Consider the following 26570-nt stretch of genomic DNA (forward strand, 5'->3'; position numbering starts at 1 on the left):
CAAAACATTTACTCTCCATTTCCTTTTTGCAGCCTTCCCACAGTGACAAAGCAGCCAACCCAGAGGTTCTGAAATGGACAAACGACCTTGCCAAATTCCGGAAACAACTTAAAGGTAGGGAAAGCTCTAGACCTATGTCAAGGTCTTCAGAGAACAAGCCAAGCACAGAAGCTGTGATCTCACTGTGCTCTGAGAGCCACTTACCACTCAAATTGCCCAGGAAAGACAGGTTCCTCGAAGCTGACTCCCAGGACCCTTGGCATGCAGGGCACACTTTCTCTGTATCTTCCCATGACCTCCATCACAGGGAAACCCAGATAAAAGATGCTGAAAATTCTGCAGGGTTGTTTTGGTTTTTTTCCCCCCTAAGTAACTAAGAATGATGGTTTCAATTCAACACTTTTTAAGAACCTATTTAATCCAAGGTGTTATTTGCTATGGAGTTAGGAGAAGATGTAGACACAAATAGCTTATGAAAAGAATTTGGTCCCTGTCCCTCCCAGAGCTTGCTGTCTTTTAGGACACAGAATCACGTAAACAAAGGAATAGAATACAAAGTGAAAATAATTCCAAAATGAGGTATATACATCATATGGAAAAGGTTGGCCAACATTTGGGTGCTAGACCTGCAAATACCTGTAAATGCTATGGGATTCAGTGTGGGAAAACGTCAGCCTCGTTCTGAGAACAGCCCACAGACTGGTGCGGCTAAAGCATGGATGTTAAAGAACTAAAGCTTTCTCAGGAATTAGGGTTAGGAAACCATGCCAGATAATACAGGAAAACATTATCATTTTCTTAAGTTTAAGAAATAATAACCCAGGGATTTCAGCTAATAATATAATTAGATGCTTTCTGCGGGGGGAAAAAAGACAGGACTAAGCACCTGTTAACAGCAAGAAAAACAATCTGGGTTCAGCAGACGTCAATTCCCATATGTCTCCACCCCCAAATCTTTTCTCCTAGAGTCCAAACTGAAGATATCAGAGGAGGACCTACCCCCCAGGATGCGGCAGCGAAGCAACACACTCCCCAAGAGTTTCGGCTCCCAACTAGAAAAAGAAGATGAGAAAAAGCAAGAGCTGGTGGATAAAGCCGTAAAGCCTAGCGTAGAGGCCACACTGGAATCCATCCAGAGGAAGCTCCAGGAGAAGCGGGCAGAGACCAGCCGTCCAGAAGACATTAAGGTGTGATTCTGTGATGAGCCCGAGAAACTGCTAATCCCAAAGCATTCCAGTCACTGTGGTAGGGTGGCAGGGCATGCCCTGGGGTCCCAGTGGGGAGGGTGATGACTGACACCTTTTTATAGCTCCCGGACCCTCCCCTTCCACACATTGAGACTCCAAAGAAGCAGATGAAACCAGCTCAGAGTGCTTTTTAACTATAAGTCCTTTGGTTTGAACTGCAAATGGAGAGCAGGAAATCCTGTTGTACAGGTTGCAGAATGGAGTTGTTTCAGTTAAGAGACAGTTTGGTGACTCTCTGAGGTAGGAGGATTAGAGGCAAGCCTTTGGGAATGTGTATCCTGTAACCGTATTCATCGCCGGAGCCATTAGGCTAAGCCCCGTGCACCTCACAGCCTTGCTGACCTCAGTCCAGCATGCCTTTGCCACCACATGGGAGAAAGCAGTACTCGTAGGTGATGATTCTGCTGTGCTGTGTTTCTAGCTGCACATCAGGAACAGCTAATTCCTAGCTTTGGATGAAGCTAGGGCGAGCTGTTGGGTAAACATTCTTTTTAACCTTACTTTGGGAAACTTGTTTAACTAAATAAAGCAGTTGCGATGTTCACAAATGTTTTCCCCGCTCTCGTTTCTCCTTGTGTTTATACAGGATATGACCAAAGACCAGATTGCTAATGAGAAAGTGGCCCTGCAGAAAGCTCTGTTATATTATGAAAGCATTCATGGACGGCCGGTATGTGAATGCACTGAATTTTCTCTTTTAAGTTATTTTTTTATTGGAGTATAATTGCTTCACAATGTTGTGTTAGCTTCTGCCTGCCGTACAACATGAATCGGCCCCTGTCTCTTGAGCCTTCCTTCCACCTGCCCCCTCTTCCCACCCCCTAGGTTGTCACAGAACATCAGGCTGAGCTCCCTGTGTTATGCAGTAGCTTCCCACTAGCCATCTGGTTTAGACATGGTAGTTTATATGTGTCAGTGCTAGCCTCTCAGTTCATCTCACCTTCTCCTTCCCCGACTGGGTCCACAAGTTCATTCTCTACGTCTGTATCTCGATTCCTGCCCTGCAAATAGGTTCATCAGTACTGAATTTTCTGACTGGGGTAAATTACCAGGCTTTAAAGTGGATCTTCTGTGTTCAGTATTTTGCAATTGAGGTGTCCAGATACTTAGATTACTATATATTTTCACCGGAACTGAGCTTTTTGAAGCCTAAACCTTTGATAAGAGTTCCACTATCTAGTAAGTGCTAAATTTAATTAAGTTCCAAAGAAAAATCCATTTGCAAGTAAAATGTAGTCTCTAGTGTCCTGCTTCGAGTAGAAAATAGTGGAGGGAGGTATGAATTGGTACACAGAAGCCTAGAGTGAAGAAACATGCCTGCCCCTGAGTCCGCCCCAGTAAGTTGTCATCACTAGCTCTAGGCGTTCTTATCCATAAAAGGAAGGTGCTGAGCTCGAGTGATCTGCCCTAAAATTCAGTTTCTCTTCAGTGCAGTTTGCAACCCATGTTTGCTGAGAAGTTTCAGCTGCCATGCAGAACTAAAACCGAGAGGAATCTAGAATGTGGCTTTAGAAGTGTTTGAGGCAATTTGTTATTCAGCAAGCACATTTATCGTCTGGTTGCTGTTAGTCCTGGGGGAGACAGTAGCTCAACAGGCCTCTGCTCTGTTCCTAAGGGAACTCATAATCTGATCTCCTTGTCAGTGACTCTTAGTAACCTTCTGTTAAGAATGTTGTCAAGAACCCAACAACACAAGTTCTTAAAAGCAGGTGTAAAGAAGCAGGAAGTTTATATTTACAGATGGATTTTTATATCACCAAAATGCATAGACCTCTTTTCCAGTCTCAGTCATAGCTATGCAATAGAGAGAGTCTTTGCATCACAAATATGCTCTTTTAGGTGAAGAAATTTGGAGAATAGAGCACTGGACTACAAGATCTGTGAGAGCAGGGATTCTGAGTTTTTTTTTACCTAACGGTAAACCTGGACCTCAGCATCTAGCATGAGACCTGGTGCAGAACATGTGTCCAGTTATCTGTCTAATGAGCCTACCTGCTATTTTGATTCTGAATTTATTAGATTTAAATTAAAAAAAAAAAAAAGCTGGAGTTGATGATTGATTTTGCTGGCCTGTCCCTACAATGGAAAAATACTGGCACTCTGGGATAATGGTCATGTTTCAAGCCAACTGTTGTCTTGGATTTTTTTTTAAAGGCATTGAACCAAACAGTAAATGCTCTGGAGCTCAGATGTATTGTGAAACTCCGTCCTTCTCTTCCGGGATATTCAGAACTTGCAGAGATAGAACTAATCCTCTTCTAACAGAGAGGAGAAACTCCTTCTCCACTAAAGACTCAGCGCCTTTCGGTGTCAATCTCCTCACAGCCCCCAGGCAGGCCTCCATCAAGGAGGTGGGGCCTGTGTGTCTTCCTTCTTTTCATTATATGGATTCAGGATATGACAGTGATAGACTCCTTTAAAGACTGTCAGCTGTGTTCTAGTCTTCACCTTGTTGCTGGAGCAGGGGGCTGTGTGCCGTGGTATTTGTTGCTCCGAGTTGAGCACAGTCTCTCCTCCTGCCTGGACTGTGGCAGTCAGCAGGCAGTAGGCTCTCAGTGTGTGCTGAGTCGCTCAGACGTGTCGGAATCTTTGCAACCCCATGGACTATAGCCCGGCAGGCTCCTCTGTCCATGGAATTTTCCAGGCAAGAATACTGTAGTGGGTTGCCATGCCCTCCTCCAGGGGATCTTCCTGACCCAAGGATCGAACCCGACTCTCTCGTGTGTCCTGCATTGGAAGGCTGATTCTTTACCATGTGCCGCCTGGGAAGCCCTAGATTCAAACCCAGCTCTGCTGAGACTGGCTCTGTGTCTCTGGGCTGCTTAGGTAACTCCTTGAGCCTCAGAGATTGGTCTGCATAATAGATGTCTGTTATAATAGGTTATCATGGATACTAAGTGACATTACACACACACACATACCTGTAGGCTGTCTGGCACTGACTGAAGAAGCAGGGCAGAGTGGCTTTGTGGGGAGTTAGGTGGGACTCCTCCATAAATGACAGGTGTCTCTTCTGGTACAGTTATAGGTTCTGCCCTCTGCTGTCTGCTGCTGCTGCTGCTAAGTCGCTTCAGTCATGTCCGACTTTGTGTAACCCCATAGACAGCAGCCCACCAGGCTCCCCCATCCCTGGGATCCTCTGCTGTCTACTTCTTATTAAATAATTGGATCAGGAAATGTACATTTTTTAGCTCTCTTACCAATATGAATTTGAACCATTAATCCTTGGCCCTTTCTTTTATCATTCTTGCAGATGAAGGAAGAACATTTCGGGGCCTGGATTCTAGCATCTCACAGGTCAGGGGACACATGCCCCGGGAAATCTGAGTGTCATTTATTGCTGGTCCCAGGTCAGGCTCTCTGCCTCTCTCTGGAACCTGATACTCCAGCCTCCTCAGGAGAAACAGAGTTCACTTGATATCTTGCCAGTCCGAAAACCAAAGAGTGAACTTTTCATTCTTACATCTGTGATGTTGCCCTGGACCTTGGACTCACAAATAACATTTGGGCAACATTCTTCTTAAAAGAAAAATGCAAGTACTCCCAGAGCTATACTTATATTCCAAACCTTCGCTTTTTAGAAAAGCAGGTGCTTAGAGCCTGGTGGTATAAAGAACACCAACAGTCAAAATCACCAGCCAGAATAGCTATCTGGTGCTTCTGTACATTGTTTAACAAGGTTGTTTGCTTTAACAGGACACCCACATGTATGAAAAACAAAAACATGGTCGTCTACACACCAGCACATAATTCCCTGTGAATTATTATTAAAATGTGTCCTTTTCAACATGTAGGGGGTCTCATCAGAAGACCACGTCCCAGAAGTACAGCACATAGCTGCAGCCCTCCATGACCCTTTGTGCAGACCCAGATGATGGTGTAGAGGGGAGAGCATGAGTGGGTCCATAGAGCTTCTGGGTTCTCACTGATATATTTCAATCTTGTCTTTTAGAAACTGAGGAACTAAGCGGACACTAAGCATATCGTGTTCAAATTTAAGTACAGATTCTAAAGCCACATATAAATGGTATCATTTGTTTATGTGTTGGTTGGGAAGATCTGATCTTTGCTCAGTCAGCCCACTGTTGTTGCCTGATAATAAAGGAGGGACAGTCACCATTTTCTGAATCAGTGAGACAAAAATGCAGCAGGTATAAAAATCCATCTCCTTTATCTTCTCCCACTGGCAGTTTTATGACTCAGAGGTACCACCTCCACACACATTCAGAATATTTTTTGTTGTACTAAGGAGATTCTGGGGCAGTGTAGTTTCCTGACTACTGTAATTTCTTGCTAGCTCAGAACAAGAAATCTCTGTGAACTCAATATGGGCAGAACTCTCAACTTGGAGGCAGAATTTTTATCTCAAGATGAAAACAAGATTCTTTGTCTTAAGATGTCATCTGTATCTTAAGATGACAATTCTTTATCTTAAGATAATCTTGGCCGAACTCTGTTAGGGGAAAGTGCTATACCATGTCATCTTTGGTATGTCTTGTGGTCACTATGTTAAGATCCTCCTTCTGTCTTGCTTATTTGTTAATGTATAGAAAACTGTACTGGGAGTCAGTCCACCTGGGTTCTTGAACCAGCTCCGTTGCCTTGGGCAGATCATTCCTGAGAGCTCTCCAGAGCTTAGTTTTATCATATTAGAAAGTAAGACTCTTCTAACTTTAATGTTCCATGGTTCTAATGTTATTTCTTTCTTCAAGTTAGAAAGTTCATTCTTTTTATCTTTCACCTTTGTTACACCGTTCAGCTAACAGCAACCAAATCAATATTTCTGTAGAGAAGCTTTATATGAGGCTGAGTGGAACACCATCACAAAAGATAAATATGTTCACCTAATCAAGCTTTTGTGATTTCTGTCTGAGACTTGCCCTTACTTAAACATGGATAATATTGGCTGGTGTTCCCATTGTACTTTGATGTATTATCTGAGACTTATACAGCAACTAATTAGAATAGTAAGAGAACAGTAGATGAAGATTTCTTTGCATCAGAAAACAAAGATTTAGTGGAAGGTGCTGCTTTCAAATCCATTAGATCTGCATATCTAGATTTTGATGTTGTCATGACTTGTGTACAAAAATACATTTTAGTCTTCACCCTATTCCTACCCATTGAAAGCCATTCAGAAGTACCCCTTAAATGAAAAATAATGACTCAAAGCAGGAAGAGTGAAATTACGTTGAAAAAACAGTATATGGTATGCTTGGCCTAAGGGCATTTTCAAACAATTATGGATCATAAAGATTTTCTAATCTGAATTCTACACTTTGCCTATCAAGAAACTGAGGCTCTGAGAACTTCACTGGCTCCTTCTAAGGCCTGTTACTGGTTTTAGTGGAATCCCTGAGCAGCTGATGACTGGAGAATAAAAGATGTCAACTTCGGAGCAGTTTTCCCATGGTCCACTTAATATCAGCACTCCTTTTTAACAGTTCAGCCAAGGTGCTGCTTTGTTTCTCTAACCGTTGGTTAGGTTTTGGCTCTACTCTCAAACCCAGCACTGATGATTACATGAGACTTGGCTTGATAATGGGTGCAAGTTGTATTGAGTTTCAGCGTCACCATGCCTTTGGCTTACGGCATTTAGCATGAGAATAATTCTAGTGTAAATCAAGTGGTATTCTTTCCAAACCTAAAGATCATTGATTTTTTTTTTGGTGTTTAGATTGATCTATCAAATGCCAACACTGACTGACGGTATCATGATGAGTTTTGACTCTTCATAGTCAAAAGCTGGATTTTATCAGATCTCTCACAGGTGATTAGTTCTAAACATCGTTAATTTTTTTAACTGTTTTATTGGCATAGAGCCAGTTAACAACGTTGTGATAGTTTCGGGTGGACAGGAAAGGGACTCCGCTATACATATACATTTACATGCATCAGTTCTCGGCAAACTCCCCTCCCTTCCAGGCTGCCATATAATATTGAGCAGAGTTCTGAGGGGCATTAATTTTTAAAAGGAGCAATTCACAGGAAATCTAAATATCAGTGGTATAAGCCAAATATGGGCTGCCCAGGTAGTGCTAGGGGTAAAGAGGCTGCCTGCCAATGCAGGAGATATAAGAGGCGTAGGTTCAATCCCTGAGTCGGGAAGATCCCCTAGAGGAGGTCTTGGCAACCCACTTCAGTAGTCTTTCCTGAAGAAGCCCATGGACAGAGGAGCCTGGTGGGGTACAGTCCAGGGGCTCACAAACAGTCAGATACGACTGAGTAACTAAGCAGCACCAAAGCCAAATATTAATGTAAGCCAGCGATCCTCTTCATCTACGCTAACTAGGAAATTTAGTTTTCAAACAAAGAATTAGAAAATTGATTCTGTCGAATTTTCCATGTCGGGCTAATTTTAGCAGTAAGTCTCCTTCCAAAGTCTCCTTTCACAATCCAAAAATGTTTCGGTGAAGCAGCTGCAGTTGACCCTTGAAATAATGCAGGAGTTGGGAATTGCTCAACGCTCAGCATAATTGAAAATCTGAGTATAACTTAGAGCCAGCCATCTGTCTCCATGGTTTTGCCATATCCAACATTCTGAATCCATGGATGCAACCATGTGGTAGATTGTATAGTAATGCAGTATTTACTATTGAAGAAATCTGCATATAAGTGGACCCATGCAGTTCAAACCCATGTTGTTCTAGAGTCAGATATAGTAATAGGATGCTATTCCTGGGTGGGGAAATGCTGGTTCCTTATTATTTTTATTTTTCATATGTCTTTTGGTCACTAAATATCTGTTGTTCGTCTTACACAGTAATATTTCACCACATGTCATATGTTGACAATTAGGATGTACCTTAATCTCATATGCAGTACATTTGGTGGGTACATCTTGTATTAAAAAAATTATTCCATGTGTTCCACTCCTAAATTTTGTCATTTTACATGTGAGATTATCCAAGTCATTTATTTCTATTTCTCACACTTATTTGTGGCTATTGTTCAACTTCTCTTGAAGTGTAAGTACAGAAAAGAGCCTAAATTTTAATTATATATCTTGGTAATTTTCACAAGGTAGACAAATCCATGTAATCAACATCCTGATCAAGAAATTAAAAATGACCAACCCTCTGAAAGCCCTTATCATGTCTCCTTCTAGTCAATACCATGACCTTCCACCCCACCAACAAAAACTTGACTTTTAACCTTACAGATTTGATTTCCTTATTTTTGAACTTTATATAATTAGGACTTTACAGTTTATATTCTTAATGTCTGGCTTGTTTTGCTTGGCTTTATTTTTGTGAGACGTACTTGTTCATTTTCATGGCTGCATAGTATTCAGTTTGGGAAACTTAAAATATTTATTCATTCTACCATTGTTGGGCATATGGATGGCTTCCAGTTTGGTGGTGCTATAAATAGTGCTGCTCTGAACATTCTTATATATGTCTTTTGGTAAACTTTAATCCAGGTTTGTTTGGTGTGTACTTAAGAATGGAATTGATGAGTCATATGTTTAGTTTAGGAGATACTGCCAAATAGTTTTCCAAAGTGTTTCAGCCTTGCCAGTACTGAGAGAGAATTCCAGTTGCCCAGCATTATTTCTGACACTGGACACTGTCTTTCACATTAGCCATTTTGGTAGGTGTGTTCTAGTAATACCTGTGGTTTGATCCTCACTCTTTTTTTTTTTTTTTGTATGAAATAGTTTTTATGTTCCCTTCCAGTTCTAACAGTCATACTTTATGAAACACCAAATGTAAAACTCCTTTTACTATGACAGATAGTAAAAACAAGAAAATGCCACCTCTTGATATTTTGGTAACAGAAAAAGATGGAAATAAGTTATTGCTTATGGCAGAAAATGAATCTGCAAGATGCCGGTAAATAAATACCACAAGATTGGCAGTAGCCTATCTTGGCTTGTGAGATTTATCCAAGGTTCACTTATTGTTGATCACTTTGAGAAAGGCAAATAAAAACCAGGTAGCAAAGGGTGATCAGTTCATGCATTATCCAGACTTGTCTTCAAAGTGGAAGGCCCATAAGAGAGACGGTCAGAGCTAATACTGTTGCCCTTCCTCATATCTGTAAGCCTTGCCTTATGTGTACAATGGAAATAAATGCAAACTTGAAACAAAGATATGTCATCTCTTACTCCGTTTTAGTAAACAAATGCATACTTATGAATTTGGCATACCTGTCTATATTTTAAATATTCTTTCCCTCATTTTGCAGACATTTATGGGATATTTTTATCATATCAGGCACTGAAGTAGTTACCAGAACAGTTTACAGTTCTGGAGGCTGGAAGTCCAAGATTAAGGCGCTGGTGTCTGGTGAGGGCCCACTTCCCAGTTCATAGCCAGCCATCTGTTCGCTGTCCTCACATGGCAGAAGGGGTGAGGGAGCTCTCTGTGGTCTCTTTTATAAGGGCACTAATCCCGTTCATGAGGGCACCATCTTCATGACCTAATCACTCCCTGAAGACCTCACTTCCAAAAACCATCCCACTGGGGATTCATTTTCAACTTATGAATTGGGAGTGGGGGCACGGGGGGAGGTGAGTTGAACATAAACATTCCATCCATAGCAAAGCATATGTGAATTATAAGATACACACAGGCTGTATTAGGTGACTCAAAGGAGAGAATGAACAGGTCTCCCAGAATGGGGCGTGTCGGAAGAAGGCTACACAGGGAGGGAGGTGGCTCTTGATCTGGAATTTACCAAACCAAAGAGCAGAGAGGAGGCCACTCCAAGACAAAGGGAGCTAGACAAGGAGGCAGGAAACTCCCTAGTTTCCTTCCGGAGCTTGAGTTATAATGGGGAGGAGGTGATGGGGCTTCAAATACTATGCCAAGGAACTGGGCTTGATTTCTCCTCACTATTAGAGTCTGTCCTTTAAACATTTTTGGACCCTGAGCAAGATATTAGGGACACAAAGATGAGTGAATCCACGTATTCTATCAGCATATATTCCTTGAAAGCCTGTTTGCTTGCATTTGTCCCTAAAAACACAACACAGTTCCATAGGGAAGAGAGACATTTTTAAAAAATGATCACAGAACTGCAAGGTAAGTAGTATAATAGAAATATTAATGCATGCTTTCTTCTTCCCAGGACCTAGAAAATAGTGAATCATCTGGAACTCTGAACCTTCCAGAATTTTAAATAGAAAACTAATAATTAATAAGGATCACAGTTTTGAGGAAAAGTAATATTTCTGAGGGAGTGATTTCAAGTGATCTGCAGCCAAAGTAGATATTTTAAATTTTCATTGACTCATGGTATCAGTTTAAATAAATGTTACAAGAGTGGTGAGTCTTCAGTTGAATCTCCTGTTCTTCTCTCAGTCCACAGCATGCTCGGTCGGCCTGGCCAACGGGAGCAGGTTTCTGAGCTCTCCTGTTCTTGCTTTCAGGTGAGCAAGAATGAGCGTCAGGTTATGAAGCCACTGTACGACAGGTACCGCCTGGTCAAACAGATCCTATCCCGAGCCAGCACCATCCCCATCATTGTGAGTACCCCACGCCCAGTTGTTAACTTCCTGGCTATATTATTAGGGCACTAACTTGCCTTCTCACAAAATAACAGTCTTTCGTAGTTGAACCTGCCATTAATATCGGTGGCCCCTAAACTTGAGGGATGAAAAATTTATCAAAGACTTCCGAGGTGACGTTTGCCAAAAATGAGCAAATCTGAAGCTGACAGTTTGCTCCCCTCTTAGGTACGCAAGCTTTGGCCGTATGCTTCCGTCTGACGCGTGCTGGGTCAGCTTCCCCATACTTCCCTTAGAGCATCCGGGAAATGGCTGTGCTTCCCCCAGGGGCCACTCCACACAGAGTGCCTCTCTGGTCTTAGGGGCCGCGGTTAGTGTTCTTTGCTCTGCCTCCAAGACGGGGATCCGCCCTGCTGGAGTCATACCCAGGGAGAAATCCTGTAAGGAACTCAGGAGAGGGAACCGCTTCTTTTTGGAAATGTGGGAAAGAGTGAGGTAAAGAAGAGGGAGGGCCACCATCCTTGGATTTCGCTGCTTTTGGCCTCTGAATTAGGATTTTGTCAAGAGTAGGGAGCAGCGACTGGCTCTCAGTTCTGGGAAAAAGCCTTTCAGGCACTGGCCAGCTTGCCCCATCCCTGATGCCAGCCCAGCTGCGGGGGTAGTGGTCATGCCCTGTCCATCTCGTGGGGGACCTCTGCATCGGTTTCAGGGCTCTCATCTCCTGGGACCCTGAGGGCTTCCTCTGTTGGCCTTTAGACTTTCTAGTCAGCAGGTACGGCCTCACTTGTATGTTGTTGCTGAAATGCGTATTCTTTTTAGCGGCTGCTATTCTATTCTTGCTTTATATCTTCTTGTTTATTTCTAGGCCCAAGATGGTCCTTAAATGTCTTTTAACAGTGTATTTGTTCAGACAAACAGAGGAGGGTTCAGGGACCTCAGTCAGGTGTGTTTGGAGAAAGCTACCTTTCTGGAAATTTCCTGCAGAATGTATCAGTAAACTAACCACCAAAAGGATTAAATTTAAGGAACCCTTTTCCTTCTCCAGTCAGGAGCCCTTAGTGGCCTGAAATAGGGTGAATACACAGCCTGTGTCTGTAACCTTTTGCATCACTTGATGAGCGTGCATTATTATTAGCTGTTCTGGAAGTTATGGTGACCCGGAGGAAAGAGGGAGGAGGCAGGAGTTTTTCTGTGTGTTTGGTTAACATACTTGCGTGCCATCCTTGCTCCTGTGTGGCCTCTGTGGTTGGTGGGGTGGGCGGGCAGGCTCTGAAGTAAAGCAGCTAGTTGGACGAGAACTTTGGTTTGTTTCTGGTTTTCTGCCATGTAACCTGCCTATTAACACCTGTCGCAGGGTTCCCCCTCCAGCAAGCGGAGAAGCCCTTTGCTGCAGCCAATTATCGAGGGTGAAACTGCTTCCTTCTTCAAGGAGATAAAGGTGAAGACCTCCAGCTGCTAACCGCGTGCTACACCTGCTCTAGTGTCCTCGACGCCCCTCCCGGGACCGAAAGGCGCTGTGATTGCGCCCCCTGGTGACGGCTTCCTGCAACCTCCCCTAAAACTCAGTAGCTGCTTCTAACCAACTTCAAACAGTCCTCTTTATGTTTTAGGCCAGCTGATCTCCTTTGCTTCATTTCATTCCCTCACTGTTTTGTACGTTGCTGTTTGTTTGCTTTTTACTTTGCTTGTGGGGATCTGTCTTGTTTTACAATGTATTTCGTCTTGTTTCCCCTCCTCGGAGGAATGAATTTTCTGTACTCTGAAATTTTGTCAAAATAACTCATTGGATAACTTTCTTTAAAAAAAAAAATCTCATTTACTGAGTTTATAGAAAACACAAAATTAACAGAGGCAATATATGTAGCATGTGATAAAAAAAAATAATGATTTTATAGACAGAAAACTTACTTTTCTTTGACAGATTTGCGGGTATAGTTTTATCCACTCTCCTTCCTTCCTCTTACCTTCCCCTCTGGCACATTTTGTCCTTGGTGCTAATTTCATAATCTGTTCTTGATCTGTGAATGTAGACTTGTGACAAGCAGTCGACTAGAACATACGCTCTAATCTTTTCCCCAGCAGTAATCAAGGATTGTATGCAGATAAACCTTGTCCTCAGTGGCTACTTTTTGCTCGAATGGGGGTACCCTCTGTGTCCAGAGAGTTGTAGAGATCTAACTGGCCTGGACTAGAATCAACCTCTCATATTTTTGTTTCTAGACAATTGAACACACTGCCATACACAAGGCTCTAGAGATGAAAAGACAAAGATTTTTTTTTTTTTTTAATCAGTGACTGTTTTTTAGCAGTTAAGTCAGAAGGGGGAATAAAACTCCAAGGAGAAGTGAGTTTTACGAGTTTCACTTTTGTCATATTTCTTCGGCAGCCTCAATCCTGGGGTGTCATTTATTTAATGAACTTAGAAATTATTATTTCAAAATGTGGGGGCCTTGTTCCCATGAGAACCACTCCATTTTCTTGCCTGGTTCTTCCACTGTATTTCAGGTAGGGAACCAGAAGCTACAAAGCCGTCTCTTCTCTTTGTTCTTTTTTTTTTTTTTAACCTCTCAGGGGTCTTAACTACCTGATAGCCCTCACTTGAAGGTGTTAGACAATGATTGTGCTCCCTATCCATATTCTTTTCAACAGAACTTGTTTATAAAAAATTCTGTAAATGTGAAATTTAGGCAAATTTGCTCCATTGTATCTTCAAAATTAGAGCCATTTTATCACAATAAGACTTGATGTTAGTGAAATAAGACAAATTTTGTCTAGCTGATCGTTTCACACAAGAATTAAATCACCATAATTGAAGAAATGTGGGTGATTGTGTGTGTGAAAACCAGCATATTTCTCTTAGAAGCTTGAGCTAAACTGTTCCTAGATGAAAATGTGTTCTTTAACACATCCGAAATATGACACTTAATAATTACCTCATGAAACAAATGGTAGATAAATGAATTAAGCTCTTTTTAAAAGAGGATGTCCTTCCTAATCTTATCCTTAGCTTGGTTTATTTTTGTCACAACTATATTTTGGCCATGGCTCTTCTGCTGGCCCTCATGATGGTCAAAATTTCAGATAATTTTGCAGTGATTACATTGCTCTTGAAAATAGTGTTGTCCTTTAGTTCATTTTGTCCCAGTTGGCCATGTTTATCAGTATGAATTTGGATTGTATTAATTCTCAGCAGTTCTGATACATTTTAGAATTTGGTGGTTTGTATGTGCAGAGAAGATTTATCTAAACTGTTTGAAAACTGTCCCTGGTTTTAAATGCTTATGGGAAGACACCAGCTGTGTGTGAAATAGCTAAAAACTAATTAGTTTTTATAACTGCCATTTTTTAAATGATCAAAAACAATATAGTAATTATACAATATGTAATTTTAGAATGTATATGTTTAATAACTATAAAATGTCATAATTAATGAAACTAATTATTATTGCATGACTTTCTGCTTAGGGGCTTAGTTTTACCTCCAGAGCAATGTGGACTAAGCATACAGCTTCTTCCTTGAGAGGACTTCCATATTTGTAGCCACCTGCCCTGCTCAGCAACACCCTGTGAACACTCTTCCTCCAGGTTCTTCTTACTCTTTCTCATGTGATATGGGCTCCAGACCTTCCCACAGTCCTGTGGCTCTGCTCTCTACACACATACACCAGTCTATCTATATCCCTCTTAAAAACTGATACCCAGAACTGAATATTATTCTAGTGGTTTAGCAGGGCAGTAGACCAAGGACCAACCCTGACCTTGATCTAGATAACCAAGTCTGTGCCTACGTGACTGTCAGCGTGCCCTGAGTTCATCTTAGTCTTTTTAGGGCAGGATGTCTCAACCTCCGTACTGTAAACATTTGTCCCAGATAACTCTTGGTTGTGGGGGGTCGGTCCTCCTCCACCCCAGTCTAACACCCAAAAATGCCTCCAGACTTTGCCAAAAGTCCCATAGGGGGCAAACCTGCTCCCAGTTGAAAGCCATGGCCTGTGGCCCCATCTCAGTGTTGATTTATGTAACACCCAGCTTCCTTTTCCAAGGATTACTTAGTGTCCATGCGTTCAGATTTTTTATTTTGTAGTCTAATTATAGGACCTTGAAGTTTTCCAGATTCTTACTTTTCATTCTATCCCAGACTTATGAAATAGATTACATCTAGGTTTTATATTCTAACACACTTACCCACTGTGTCATCTACACATTTAGTGACTACCTTTGGTGCCGTATCCAAGTGGTTGATACATTCTGAAAAGGCTGGGTCGGGTACAGCCTCCTGGCTCGAGGCTTCCCTGCAGATTCACATCAACGTTGCCGCGGCACTCTGCGGAAATGTTCCCAATCAGCTTTCCTTTCACAGTCGTTGTCCCTCATTCTTTACTGACGTCCAGATATCCTGCCAGTCCTATCAGAGAAGGAAAAACGGCTAGCTTTCCTGATTTGCATTCAAGAAACCAGTGTTAGTCACTGTTGATCACTGATTCTTTTTCAGTTGCTCATATGTTATCTAGATGTTGATGCCTTCTAGAATCTACTCAATATCCACAGCAACCTGATGGTCTTATAATCTGAAGATCCGTTTTGCTGTTTCTTTTTCCCTGTGTTTTCCACAGCTTACTGAGAATGGTTTTGTGTAGCTTCGTCTTTGGAAACATGGATTCTCCCTTCTGTGCAGGATGTAGTTTCCCTTTGTTGAGCTCTCTCAAGACTTTGGGATCTCATTGGTAAAGCTTGGACCCCTGACTTCATTTCTTATCTGTCTCAGGCAATGTAGGAGACCAGGGTTCAATCCCTGGGTTGGAAAGTTCTTCTGGAGAAGGGAATGTCAGTCCACTCTAGTATTTGTGCCTGGAGAATCCCATGGACAGAGAAGCCTGGCAGGCTACAGTCTGTAGGGTTGCAAAGAGTCAGACACGACTGAGCGGCTAACACACATAACACACAGACAGACAGACAGACACACACACACACACACATGGGCTTTTGCACACACACACACACACACACACACACACACGGGCTTTTGTATATTCTTTGTGTAAAAGACTTTTTTTAATGTAGACCATTTTTAAAGTCTTTATTGAATTTGTTACAGTATTGTTTCTGTTTTTTTTTTTAATTTATGTTTTGGTTTCTTGTCCACAAGGGGTGTGGGACCTTCACTCCCTGACCAGGAATCGAACCTGCACCCCCTGCATTGGAAGGCAAAATCTTAACCACTGGACTGCCAAGGAATTCCCTAATATACTCTTAATAGAAATTTGTATTTCTCTTTTAAAGCTGAATTACTGAAACAACAGGCATTTATTGAACACATTATACAGGCAGACATTGGCTGAATTCGGGGACGGCAATGCCAGATCCCACCCGGTTTCCCTCTCCTTCCAGGGAAGGGAGGGGAAGAGGCTGGCACTGTCCACGTGCCAGGTGTACTTGGCCAGGTACCCTACATGATCATCTCAGTTGTTAGAAAAACAATGTAAATGGGACCTACCACTTTCTTACAAAAAAAGAGACACTTTTCAACTATTAATGGAAAGGCCACTTTTACCCTGTAAATTTTAAAACGATTTTAATTTTTAGAAACTAATAATGAAGCTTTTAGTTTCATGGATCAAGAAAAGAGACTGAAGATCCGAAGTGACAGCAGAAAGAATCTAGGAAGGCCACCTAGTTTTTGCCAACTTTACCTTCATGTCTTCATAACAGTAGTTTCATTGTAGCTGTGTAACAGTCCTTTTCTTTTGCCTGCTTGTTTATTCATTCACATGATTTCAGGGGCACCACCATAAACATACCAAACTCTATGATAAGAGAATCAGCACGCACAGTTTGAATCGTGTACTTTGCCGTGAGCAGTGGCTCCTCCTGACAGCCATTGGCTGCATGGACGTTAAGCCACTCAGTTTACCTAACAACTGATGTTATGATCCTGTTGTTCATGTAGCTGAATGCCAAAACAATTTTTTTAATTTCTCAAGATATTAAGATATTCTTTTCTGGTCTGACTGTACATTTTGACAGTGAATTATTTCCTTTAAGAGCTTTCTTTCAGACTCTGACATCATTTCTTAGACTCACATAGCTTTAAATTGACACCAACATATTGTCATTTGACCTCATTATTTTTCTAACCACATTTTTATCAAGGTAGAGAATATCACATTTTTCTTAAGAGTCTTGGATGCTGAAAAATACAGCTGTGGCCCTTAGAAATTCTTTGAAAAAGAAATGTTTCATGAGCCCAGTAATGGAAAGGTAAATATTTTGATCTTCTCAAAAGTTTCCTAAAATTTTGTTTATCAAGCGACCACAAATATTTCATAACCTCACCTTTTATATAGAAAGGATGTATTGTTGAATTTCTGAAATTCTTCCTAGCTTAATAAAAATAATTGAGACACATAAGTAGTGAAATCTTTAAAGCACTGATTTCTGGTGGTGAGTTTTATTATGTATTGTCACAATGCTGAGAATTTTTAGATTCGTTTGCTTCATTTGATTTGGGGTATAAATTCTGATGATTTTTTCCCTTCCTACCCTCGGCCTTAACAATTAACAACTGTTAATTGTACTGTATACTAATTTTTTATAGTTTTTTCCCCCCATTGAGTAGCTGTGTTTAGTGTTTGTCTTAATTTCTGGGTATCTATAGATATTCAATAGCATATCCATCACATGCATATGTGTTGCTAAACACAGATATGTAGAAGAAACTGTATGGGGTCTGGATAATTAAATGACTATGAAATGATACTAGTAATGAAAGAGGGCCTAAAAAAGTCACCAGATTTTTATTAGGGTTGCTGTGTATCTCCAGGAAGAAGAGGAGGGTTCAGAAGACGATAACTACACGAAGCCAGACTTCATGGTCACCCTGAAAACCGATTTCAGCGCACGTTGCTTTCTGGACCAATTTGAAGATGACGCTGATGGTTTTATTTCCCCAATGGATGATAAAATACCATCAAAATGCAGCCAGGACACCGGACTTTCAAATCTCCATGCTGCTTCAATGTAGGTTGTTTTGGTGGTGTTATTAGAATGTTATGATGAAAATAATTTTCTGAAATACCTTTTTACCCTTTGTACTTAACGGCAAAACATAAATGACTTGCCTAGGGTGTATCTCTATGGATGAAACAGAGTTTGTTTATTTAACTCCTGGCTCAGTGTTTTTAGAAGCTTCATCCCATGTTATCTGAGGGAGCATCTGAGATCTTGCGTAAACGAGGGGAAGGTCTCTTGTAAGGGACCTGTTTCTGTGTGTCACAGCTCGCCATTTAATACACACCGAGTACAGATGGCATTCTTTCTTTCAAAGCAAAACATAACAGAGTGCCCTGGGATTCACAAGCCTGAAGAATTTATATGTAGCAGAAGCTTTGGCATCCATTTCTGTGACCCATAGCTCCCTCAACAGCTCCTACATTTCTGCGCTTTTCCCATTCTCCACCACCCCTATCTAGTTGCACAATCACTATATTTATAACAATTCAGATTTAACTCAATTTTCTTGAAATTTTTCTGCCCCTCTTAGACCGGAACTCTTGGAACACCTTCAGGAAATGAGAGAAGAAAAGAAAAGGATTCGAAAGAAACTTCGTGATTTTGAAGACAATTTTTTCAGGCAAAATGGAAGGTCAGTGCGTGTGTCTTTCTTCCCCTCCTCCTCCTCACGTGAAGCCCTCTTTTTTCTCCGTCACGTCTGTGCAAAGCCTCCCACCTGGGAACCACCCTCCCTGCTTTCTATAACCTGGTCCTTGGCTGTGTGCCCAGGGCTCCTTCGAGGTTTACAGTGAGATGGTGAGGTGTGTGTGGTCCTTCAGGAGGAAACGCTCCTTGGCTAATATCCAAGACTGATACAGATTCAGCTGACATTTCTAAAACTAACCTGTCACATCAAATTCTAATCTAAGAGGAGCAGCATAAAGCTAAGTTTCTAGTGGACAGCACTGGTTTTGATTTCTGTTTTTGTTTTTTTAACCTTAATAAACTTGAAGGAGGAATAAGGAAAAGGGGTACTCTAGATTTTGCTGTTTTTTAAGCTCATTTTAAAAGCAAAGTTGTCAAGTCATGAGAAATACACCAGAAGCAGGAAGGTGGCCTGATTGATAGGGTACCAGTGAGTTTTAAGACATAATGTTATCATCGTCATAGAGCCTTTTGCTGCGGGATAGTCTTCTGTGTTTGCAAAAGTGACCACACACAGAATGTGTTACTCAGGTCACAGCAGAAGACAGAGTAGAACAGAGAATAGGTTTCCTTCTCTTACACTGGAGCTGAGTTTATCATTTTAAAATGTTTTATTGTAATCCAAATTATTTAAACAGTATAAATACACTTTCTCTTTAAGTCCCCTTTCATAATTCTCAAAAGAATTGGAAAATAAAAATACCATAAAAATTAACTTTAACATTTAAAATTTACTATATTTCTGTTGATTTCAATTATTTATAAATTTATTTTAGGATTTCTGACTTGGATCTGTCCCATAATGACTTTTCAATGAATTTTTATATCTAAATATCTGCTTTTCTTTTTCCGTGAATTGTTGGATATTTTTAAAAACGTAGATAAAATAAATAACGTTCAAAATAATCATGCATGCATCACACCATATTGCTCATTTTTTGCAGTTTCACTCTTTGCAACTCCTCTCTGTCCATGGCATTTCCCAGTCAAGAATACTGGAGTGGGCTGCCGTTTTCTTCTCCAGGGGATCGTCCCGACCCAGGGATCAAACCTATGTCTCCTGTGTCTCCTGCATTGCAGGCAAATTCTTTACCCACTGAGCCACTGGGGAAGTCCCAAAATAATATTCTAACACCAAAGACAAACTAAAGGATTAACATTTTGATTTGTTTCATTCCAGTCTTCTTTCCAAGTATATTTTTGGTTTGTCTGTTTTATTTTTTTCCATATATTTATAATCGCATTATGCACAGACATCCTATAATTATGTAACTTGCGCACGTTTTAAGAAAATTGAATTGATGGGAATCAATAACTATCATACAAGTTTAGAACCGTCAGGGACTTCAGATTTCAGGGTGTGATTCATATCTGACACGAATGAAGCCTCTCAAAGGGCATGTCTGGGGTTGAGGTCACACACCCCGTTTCCCTTCCCTGCCCTCTTCTGGGAGTCATCCAGGATCCTTCCTTGAGCAGGCAGAACAGGAATAAAATCAGTTCGCCGAGCAAAATTAATGAACCCCAAGCTATCCCGTTTCCCATTTTTGCTCCTGAATAAGGAGGAAAGGAAGCCTGGTGTTTGAATGTTTGACATGTACATTTCCAAGTGAGATGAGAAGCAGGGCAGCACCACACAGTGGCTGAGGATGTGGGGAGGAGCAGCACTTCTTCAGGTCCTCCTGCGGGTTGTATTAATATTAGATCACAGATTCACGGGCATGGCGCTCACCCTGCAATCAGCTCTCAATTATAGTCCTTGTGCATATAAAAGTATACATATAAAATTACTCAGTAAACTTTAAAGGCTTATTAGTAGTCTCTGATCCAATTGCTGAATTCCAAGACTGATTTTTATAATAAGTAGGAGTATTAACTATTTTTTTGAGTATACCAATTACTAATTAGAAATTGAATGGTTCATTAGGTGAAGTATATAAAAATGAGAAAGCATTAAGTATAAAAAAAGGCTTTCAGTATATGGAGACTCTTAGTGTGAATTTACATGTAGCCATAACAGAGAGAGTTTCTACGTTTCTTGGTCCATCCTGTCTTTCTTCAAGATGCCAGAGTAACTCTAAAACTCAGTTGCATGGTGCCATGTGGGGACACTGTGTTTCACTGCTTGTCTAAACACAGCTCCAGTCTTGACACCAGTGATGCTTGGCAACGCTGACTCTGTGGGGCGATAAACTGCAAATTTCCACATGATGATAACTCACCCGATAAACAGTATCCTCTAGGAGAGACACCGCCTGATCATTAGCCCCTTTTCTCTTTGTTTCCATTAGAAATGTCCAGAAGGAAGACCGCACTCCAATGGCCGAAGAATACACTGAGTATAAGCACATTAAGGCAAAACTGAGGCTCTTGGAGGTGCTCATCAGCAAGAGAGACACTGATTCCAAGTCCATGTGAGGAATCAGCCCCATCCGAGCAAGGGGGTGGGGGGAACGCAGGGGGGAATGTCCTCCCTCCCCCCGCCTCTCCTGGTAAATAGCAGCTGGGCAGAAACTGGAAGGCAGCCTTGGAGCTGGACCTGCGCCCTCCTGCCTGCAGGCCCTGGGGGTCAGCCCGTTTCCATTGCCTGCTTGGAAACCGTCTAGGTGGAAGGAGGCCACCTACTCCCACGCCAAAATTTTGCAAGGGAAAATCAAGATCTCTGCACACCTGTGTGCACACAGACACACACATACACTGCAGTGGAAGCTTGCTGACACTGGCAGCGATGAATCACTACATGAAGACACACTCATCTACAGAGGATGTCCACTGTTCTTCCTTGGATAACTGAGAAAGAGCATTCTCTGTCTACCTGTGACAATAACAAGCTCAGGACTTCCTCTGGAGAGCGCACTTGCTGTGCACATTCGTGTTCTCTGTGGACCCCATCCAGTGGGAGCCTGCATCGGAGCCCTGTTTGCTGCCTAGGCCATTCTTGCGACCTTTCCACGGAGCCACGCCTTTCCCCACTCGTGTGAATTGCTTCTCCTTCAGCTCTCGGGTAGATGGAAGCTGCATCTGCCTGGGATAGCAGTGCAGTCCTCTATCTGATGTTGTATTTCTTCAAGGCATCCTCATATGATAGAGAACTGATCCCTGACTAGGGCTGGACCATCAGCAGAGGACAGATGGGATAGAGAAGTAGCTAATATCCGTGCTGATTTTTCACTTATCAGCTTCAGAATTTATCATCAAACACTTAAGCAAGGGGAAGGCCAACAGTCTATTTGGTTTGGTTTTGGCTCTAGCTAGACAAAAGGGTCTTGCTTAATTCCTAGCTTAAGTATAGGGGATCATGAGAGAGAAAGAGCCTGTATTTTAAGCCTTCTGTGTACTTACCAGAGTTTAATTTTTTTTTTAAGTAAACCTGCACTAAAAATCTTCTCTAACTGAAGGATAAGCGTAGCCCTCAGAGCACAGCCCAAGGCAGAACCTAAATCACACCGTTTTCAAGATCCTGTATAAAGAGAAAATAATGGTGTGTGGCCAGTTACAATGATAGTTTCTTCAAAGATGGTGTCGCAGAGCTATCTGTATTAGACATTTTGGAGGGACCAGGGAATTTAAGACACCAAATCATCCATCACCTCAGTGTGCTGATGTTATCTGGTGATTGGTTAGTACTTTTTGACCTTCTGTGTCTGCACTAAGGAAAATGAGTTGTGCCTGTATATCCTAGCCCACCTCTGTGCTCTGGGAGGTTGAGCACCAGTATCTGCCCACCAGCCACTGTTTGCCAAGAGAAGGTGTTTGAGCATGCTCTGCCTTTTGAAGATAATGGTGCAGGGTGAACAAGACAGCAAAGGGTACCATTTTGTTTTCTTTAATAATAATAATGGAGAAAAGTCTTCCTGATCAGTTGTCACTTTCCAAGGTGGGTTTTTGAGAAACTGGTCAGATTAGGTTTGTAGCAGCATTTTCCATTTTGAGGTAGTGGCTCTCTGTTGGTTAAAAATTGTTCAAGTTAGGAGTAGGGGGAAAATAGCTTTAAGTTTGCTCTTTAATCATCTAGAAGCACGAGCTGTATGTTGAAAGCGCCCTGGTTTAATCCACACACTTAAAGACGGTACATAATCCTACAATATAGTTAGTTTGGTATTCTCTGCTCTACTGTTTACATTGCAGATTGCTATAATTTCAAGGAGTTATATTATAAATGAAATGATGCACTTTAGGATGTTTTCTATTTTTGAAATCTGAACATGAATCATTCACACGACCAAAAATTGTATTTTTTAAAAGAAATACATGTCTAGTTTGTCCTTTTTAAGTAATTACTCTCTCAAATAAGCTATAATATAAATCACATCATTACCAGTTAACTTTCAAAGCACATCTGTCTAAGTATTGTTTTGAAAATAGTGATATGCTACAAAACTTTCAAAGAGAAAAGGCTATATAAATGAGAAGTTACTAAATGTTTTGCAATCTGTTGTTTCTGCCAAAGGTAAATTAAGTAAAAGATTTATTCAGGAATCCCCTTTGAAATTTGTATGATTGAATAAAAGTAGACACCAAGTTAAAGTAAAATAAATTGTGTATGCAATGTCGTCTTTTCCTTTGTAGTTTATAATACACTTCCTAGAATGGTGCCCAAATTACGGGAGGGGAGTCCTGTTTTTACTAGATTCTATCTGGACACGTTAGTCAGGAGGTTCTGGCTCTGCCAGAAATGCTGGGGCAAATTTGTTTCCACAGCAACCATTTCTGCAGCCTAGAGTCTCAAGGCCCTAGAGGCAGTGTCTTAATTGGCTTCGTACAGAGTACACTGGACTGCAGTTTTCCCTTTGCTCTCTCGGGAATGCATATGTGTATTTATTAACACATGCCAACAAAATAAATGTCAAGGGTTATTTAATAACAATGATAAGTAAAAATAAAGCATGAATCAACTTGACAGAACGATTGTAAGAATTAGAGATAGCAGAGACTTATAATTTTCCAAGCATTTGCTTTTACTGTGTTTTAGTCTGGCGTAAACCTTGAGACAGATGTTTACATGGGCTATGGTATCATTACTGCATTTCATCTTTGAAGCATTGAGGTTGATCTTACTTTTTAGACACGTATGTGCAAGGTTTAGGATAATGGCCTGCTGTGAAGTGTTTCACAACAGGCAGAATTTGTCTCGTGCCAGTACAAGAAAGTCTGCACCATCTCACTAATCTCTGATTCAGGTCACATTTCCCTGAAAGACCAAATCACATTTCAAACTGGAGAATTTTTTTTTTAACTTGTTAGCTGTAATTCATTATGAGCTAGTAATTAGTTTCTTTGCTTTGGTTGCCCATTTGGAGTCCAGTGATTATTATTCAGTGGCAAGGCAGAGATGAGCAGTGCCTCTGTTTGTAACAGCAGTGTGATCTGTGTTTTGTCTCGTCCTGACGCAACACTTGCGTGTGGCAGAAGAGCCTAAGGCAGGGTGTGCCTGCTCCCAGGTGTGGCATTTCTAGCCCAGGACAAATGCTTCAGGGCTGTGCTTGTGTCATAAACACAGACTGTGGCCAGCCACCTTGGAGCCCCCTGAGGGCTGGGCATCTATTAATGTGGTTGAGCTTAGAATTCCTCTTAAGGTGACGATTAAGGTCTATTATCAGAATCGAAGGGCAGCCGTAGTGCCAATTAAGTTTTTTCTTTCAGGAGCTGCCTAGTTCTCAGTAGACATAATTGGACCCTCTTTCCCGAACTGATCATAGGTTTACAAGGAAGATCAAAATTTAAAGTTTGTTGATTAATTTTTAAGAGCTCTTAACCTGATTATGAAGATACCATCTCTCCCAAGGGTATATTTTTTAAGCATTTACACTTTATTACCTTTGGTGGTATATTTATAGCTGAATGCCATAAATGCTTAACTGCTTTGTGAAAATCTGATTGTAGTCTAAATTGGCTTTGATCTCAAGACAAGTATTCCTGACATATTGCTTCCCAAGGATTTTTCTTTTGAGGAGAAGAGAGGTGGTTTCTGCACCAAGACCAATACCTCTGTGATATTCTTTCATAGTACCCATTTGGTTAAACCAATAGGGTGGGACAAAAGAAACCCATGGGTTTAGCAGAAGCCAGAATGTGCTTTCTTTTCCTTTGATTAATTCCTTTCCTTTATATTTTTTTCCCCGCATGATCCTCAAAATCTACTGAAGAGTACCTTTTGTCAAAACATAGGCTAAACATATCTTCAAATCTGTAGGTACTGAACTTGTCCATCCTGCCACTTCTTCACAGGGTGGCTGAGTCTGCAAGCCCCAAAGATGGGTGTTCTACACGCCAGCCACTGAGCTGGGGCATTAGCGGCTTTCCTGAGTAGCGGCCGCTGCCCTTAGGGGCATATATGCTCCTCCCCCATGATCCTTCATAACAGAAGTATGTGGATACGCTGGGGTCAATTAACAGGTCCACACAGATATGTATCAAAATGAAATGTGTATATCTACAACTTCATATTGCTATGAAACTGCACTTATGTCTCCAGAGGATCTCATTTTGCCTGGAATCCAGCCAATCTGATCACATGTGCAGCTCAAGAAATCTGTTTGGCAGATCTGACTCTCCATCTGAAAGCATCTATATGATCATGAAAATCTCCAAGAGTGGATACAATTTTAGTAAATAACATGGGCCCAGAACAATGTTTACATGACATGTAAGCAGAAAGTCTTTGAAACTACCGTTGTTCCTTTTTTAAAATGTAAACTGAAACGATGTTATGTACATTTTTAAAGTACATGACTGTATTTTGTATAAACGTAAATAAAATATTTTTAATGGTGAGTGTTCCGAATTTTTTGACAACGAACCATCCTGTGGGTGTGACCTTTCCCTTCAGAAAGGAATCAAGCTGCTCCCTTGAGCGCCTCAGAAGCCCACTGAAGATTAAGACTCGTTGTTCTGTCTCCATGGGAGGCACCGGAAGGTGAAGGAAACTAGGCACAAGCAAGGCATGGCCGTGATGGTCAGGAGGAAAATGGGCTTGTGCTCTGCTCCACTGCCTTTCAAATCCATGGGAGGGGGGCTGAAGGGATGCAGAAAGAAAGGCACTTAAAACAAAATCATGTAAGTATATCTCCAAAGTCTAGGAGGCCGTCACAGGCAAATACAGGAGCCATTCACTACTCTGAAGCTAACGAGGCCAGGAAACGGTGACACGGGAGAAAAGGCATATTGCAGTTGTGTGAGGTGAGTAGCTGGCGGTCAGTGGAGGTTAGGCCTGCAGGTATCCTTTAGGCTGCACGAGTCATAGACACTCTACGTGACTCAAGTACACATTCAAAACATACTAAACCTGGTTTTTGTTTTTTATTTTTTAATTAAGGCTTGGCGTAAGGACCTTGTCACGGTACTGACAGCAGGATTTGAACTGAGATATGACTCGGGAGCACGAAAGGTGCAGCGCTGCTGATGGAGCAATGGCGTGGCGTTCTGCCTCGGTTAAACCTCACCCTGAGTAATTCACTTTTTGAAACCGAAGTGGCAGGCAGTATATAGAGACCATCCGTTTTCTTAAATCCTGTTTTGACGAGGACCCTGTGAGGGCCCAGAAAGTGATGCTAGTCCAAGTACGCCAGCTTCTGCAGCCTGTTATAAAACCGAAGGTCCTCCACTCTGCCTCGCCGGGCTCTGCTGGAAATGTTTTCGCTCCTGATCCTGTCTGTCTGTAGCACCGTGGGCAACCTGAATGGGAATTTCAGAACAGGGACCAACAGAGGTAGGCTAGGGGAGAGGGACAGTCCTTATCAGGCCTCTTGAAGGCCTCATTATTACCTCCTCTAGAAATGGATTCTGAATTTTGCAAGACAAATATACCAGGGTTATCCCTAAGCTGGGTCAGCTTATCAAGGCTATAAATACACAGCTGGGTTTCATATTCAGTAAAAGCCAAAAGTCAAAATTCCCAAACGTGTTTTTAGAATGTTGGCTGGCAGGCCGACAATTGGGATTTGGCAGGAACTGGGCTTGCTGACAACTTGCTTCTCATTTTTCCTCTCCATCAACAAGGCTTGTGCCACAGGAGGGATCCTAGAGTTCAGCATCTTCCAGAGAACATGGCCCAATGCAAAACAGCAAGAACCAACTCCAAGACCTAAGGACTTAAATTTCTCAGCTGGGCCTTTGTGTGCATCTATTATTTGTTACTGTGAATTCTGAAACTCATACTCTTCCACATTTGAATC

At 41.6% G+C, this 26570-nt stretch overlaps 1 protein-coding gene across 10 annotated transcripts in view; it reads left to right on the top strand.

The window, feature by feature from the left end:
* FAM13A (family with sequence similarity 13 member A) overlaps window positions 1-25170 on the top strand; it is a 338407-nt gene extending 313237 nt beyond the window's left edge. For 9 of the 10 annotated variants that reach the window (XM_040237865.1, XM_040237862.1, XM_040237864.1 and 6 more), the window contains 8 exons: window positions 33-114; window positions 967-1187; window positions 1834-1917; window positions 10624-10719; window positions 12056-12139; window positions 17522-17718; window positions 18242-18343; window positions 20688-25170. In XM_040237865.1, the coding sequence (XP_040093799.1) occupies window positions 33-114; window positions 967-1187; window positions 1834-1917; window positions 10624-10719; window positions 12056-12139; window positions 17522-17718; window positions 18242-18343; window positions 20688-20814 (993 nt within the window). In that variant the 3' untranslated portion in view covers window positions 20815-25170. The remainder of the gene's footprint in view (window positions 1-32; window positions 115-966; window positions 1188-1833; window positions 1918-10623; window positions 10720-12055; window positions 12140-17521; window positions 17719-18241; window positions 18344-20687) is intronic. The other variant, XM_040237866.1, reaches the window with a different exon arrangement.
* The last annotated feature ends 1400 nt before the right edge of the window (window positions 25171-26570 follow it).

Source organism: Oryx dammah, unplaced genomic scaffold (assembly GCF_014754425.2).
Source record: "Oryx dammah isolate SB20612 unplaced genomic scaffold, SCBI_Odam_1.1 HiC_scaffold_3, whole genome shotgun sequence".
NCBI lineage: Eukaryota > Metazoa > Chordata > Mammalia > Artiodactyla > Bovidae > Oryx > Oryx dammah.